Here is a 2,500-nt window from a genome sequence, read left to right as displayed (position 1 = left end):
CGGGCTACCGTACTCTCTCTGACTGTCAGCCAATCAAATCGACACATAACCAAAGCTCTGTATCAAACTGGCTCCTGATTGGCTGGCTGTCACGCTGCCCTACACAAAGCGGTAGCGTCTAAACTTCCTGGATGTTAACCGGCTCCCAGGTGGAGACACGAGGGAAAAAAGAGGGGAATTAAAACTCTGCTCTCGTCTCTTCATCTGATTCTACAGCAGGGCTGCAACTAATGATTATTATCAATTCATCTATCGATCATTTTTTCGATTAATCATTTAGTCTATAAAATGTAAAAAAAAAGGACAAATGTCCATCTCAGTTCTTCTTACTTCGTCTGAGCAGCAGCCAAAAAACCCAAATTATGTATTTTATAATGATATGAAACAGAGGAAATTAATCGATCATCAAAACTAACGACTAACGGACTAATCGACTAATAGCTCGCTGTGAGTCGCCCTGGATCAGTCTGGTCACACCACATTTTTCTTTATTTTTACTATTTTCCACATTTTAGTTAAAAAAAGTGTTAAACAAATCAAAACTATCTTATATTTTAGATTCTTTGCCTTGATGGAAAGACAAAGGCTTTGGAAAGAAATTCATACACAGGATCAACTTCACTATTTATATTTGACTAAGAAACTCATTTCAAGCATTTAAGCAGAAGCCTTTAGATCAAAATGCTTTAAGAGAATGAAATAGAACATTCAGTCAGGTTCAGACTGACCAGCTAAATGAGTGAAATGTAGAAGTGTGTGTGTGTGTGTGTGTGTGTGTGTGTGTGTGTGTGTGTGTGTGTGTGTGTGTGTGTGTGTGTTGCCTGCTGGGCGCTGGAGTGGTCGTTCTGGCAGGCGAGCTCCTGCTCCGCCTCCGACACCTCCATCAGCTGGCGGTCGGACACCAGGCGGGACAGCTCGCCCACCACCGTCACGTGCTTCGACACCGTCCCCGACATCTTCTTGAACTGGGGGTAGTTATCCACGAACGCCTGCGGGGAGCGACAAGCGGGCCGCCGATCAATCGCCGATCGATCGGAAAAGTGAGAGTCGGGTCTAAAACGGCGTCTCTCACCTTCATGTCGGAGATGGACTCCAGCTTCTGCTGCTCCTTAGGCTTCTTCTTCTGGAAATCCTCCATCAGATTCTTGATGTTGGTACCAATCTCCCCAAAGTTCAGGTACAGGTTCTGGACACACACACACACACACACACACACACACACACACATATACACATACACATACACACACACCCACACACACAGGACAACGTTAGATAAAGAAAACGATGTTCATGTCTAAATGTAATGTTGCAGCGTTCTGATAATCTGCCAAACTTCTGTTTTTTTTGCACACAAAGCAAGAAATATCTTTATAGTTTGAGTGTCAAATGATTTTTACTTTCACCCACAAACAGAAGAAACAAGCTCATCCATGTGAGCACACGACAGTTCACTGGACAGACAGAGAAGAAAACAGTAATCTCTCTCAGTTTGATCCTCAGTGGATTCCGGACCGGCAGGCCCGTGCTGGTTTTGCCGGTCCGGACACTGCAGCAGGTTCACATTCAGCTTGTGCTGCTTGTGAGACCGCATGTCGGAAAACAGCAGAAACCAGCACATGATGGACTGAAACTCATAAAGTCACAAAGTCAGAAACGAGTCCTGCTTTGTGCCGTAAAGCGATCCAGCTCCAAATCCACCAGGAGAGAGAATGGAGGATGTCTAGTCTAATCTAATCTAATCTAATCTAATGTTTATTTATAAAGCGCTTTATCACAAGCATGTCTATTGTGGTAAGTATTTGCTGATGTTAAAATGAAACATGTAGCATCTTTAACTGATCAATCAAAGGCAACTGAAGAAAATAAAAGCTAAATAAAGAAAAATAAAGCTCAGCATGGCACAGTAAACCTGCCAGGTCTCCATGACTGAGATCGAGCAGCAAAATGTGAAGTGACACCGCAACACAGAGCGTCTCGTCTGTATCAGGGTTTGGTGCCGCTGAGCAGGCGACCAACAGTAAGCCAGGAAACAACAACAACAACAACAACAACAACAACAACAACATCAGCAACACCGCCACCAGACTCACGTTGGCGTAGAACTCGTCGTTCTCGGCCGACAGCACCACCTCCCGCAGGTCCTTGCTGATTCCCGGGACTCTGGACAGGTCGATGCGGTTGTTGTTCAGACCCAGCATCTCGTGGACCATCGCCTGGTAGGTCCACTAGGGGGCAGAAGACCAGGAACCACAATGAGCACAGGCTTTCTGAACTTAATCTAATCTGAAACACAAAGACAGATTTGTTTCTCTGGAAGTCAACCTTCTGCTTTAATGTACTGTTCAGTGTAAATGTAACGCTGTTGTGATAAGAGTGAGATTTTAGTGTTCTGTTTGGGTGATTTTTGTGTTATTTCACGTATTTCTGTGATGTGACAGTGATCTTCCTGTCAGTCCGGACCTGACTGAACAGCTGCATGATTTTGGTGTTTCTGTCT

At 44.5% G+C, this 2,500-nt stretch overlaps 1 protein-coding gene across 1 annotated transcript in view; it reads right to left on the bottom strand.

The window, feature by feature from the left end:
• vps45 (vacuolar protein sorting 45 homolog) overlaps positions 1-2,500 on the bottom strand; it is an 11,397-nt gene that overhangs the window by 6,889 nt on the left and 2,008 nt on the right. Inside the window, exons 4-6 of the mRNA XM_078290276.1 lie at positions 2,094-2,228; positions 1,073-1,186; positions 822-989 (exon numbers count right to left, since the gene is read on the bottom strand). Coding sequence (XP_078146402.1) covers positions 822-989; positions 1,073-1,186; positions 2,094-2,228 — 417 coding nt within the window. The remainder of the gene's footprint in view (positions 1-821; positions 990-1,072; positions 1,187-2,093; positions 2,229-2,500) is intronic.

Source organism: Centroberyx gerrardi, chromosome 19 (genome assembly GCF_048128805.1).
Source record: "Centroberyx gerrardi isolate f3 chromosome 19, fCenGer3.hap1.cur.20231027, whole genome shotgun sequence".
Classification (NCBI taxonomy): Eukaryota; Metazoa; Chordata; class Actinopteri; order Beryciformes; family Berycidae; genus Centroberyx; species Centroberyx gerrardi.
The sequence above is the reverse complement of the archived record's forward strand: the minus strand, read 5'-3'. Positions and strand labels throughout refer to the sequence as shown.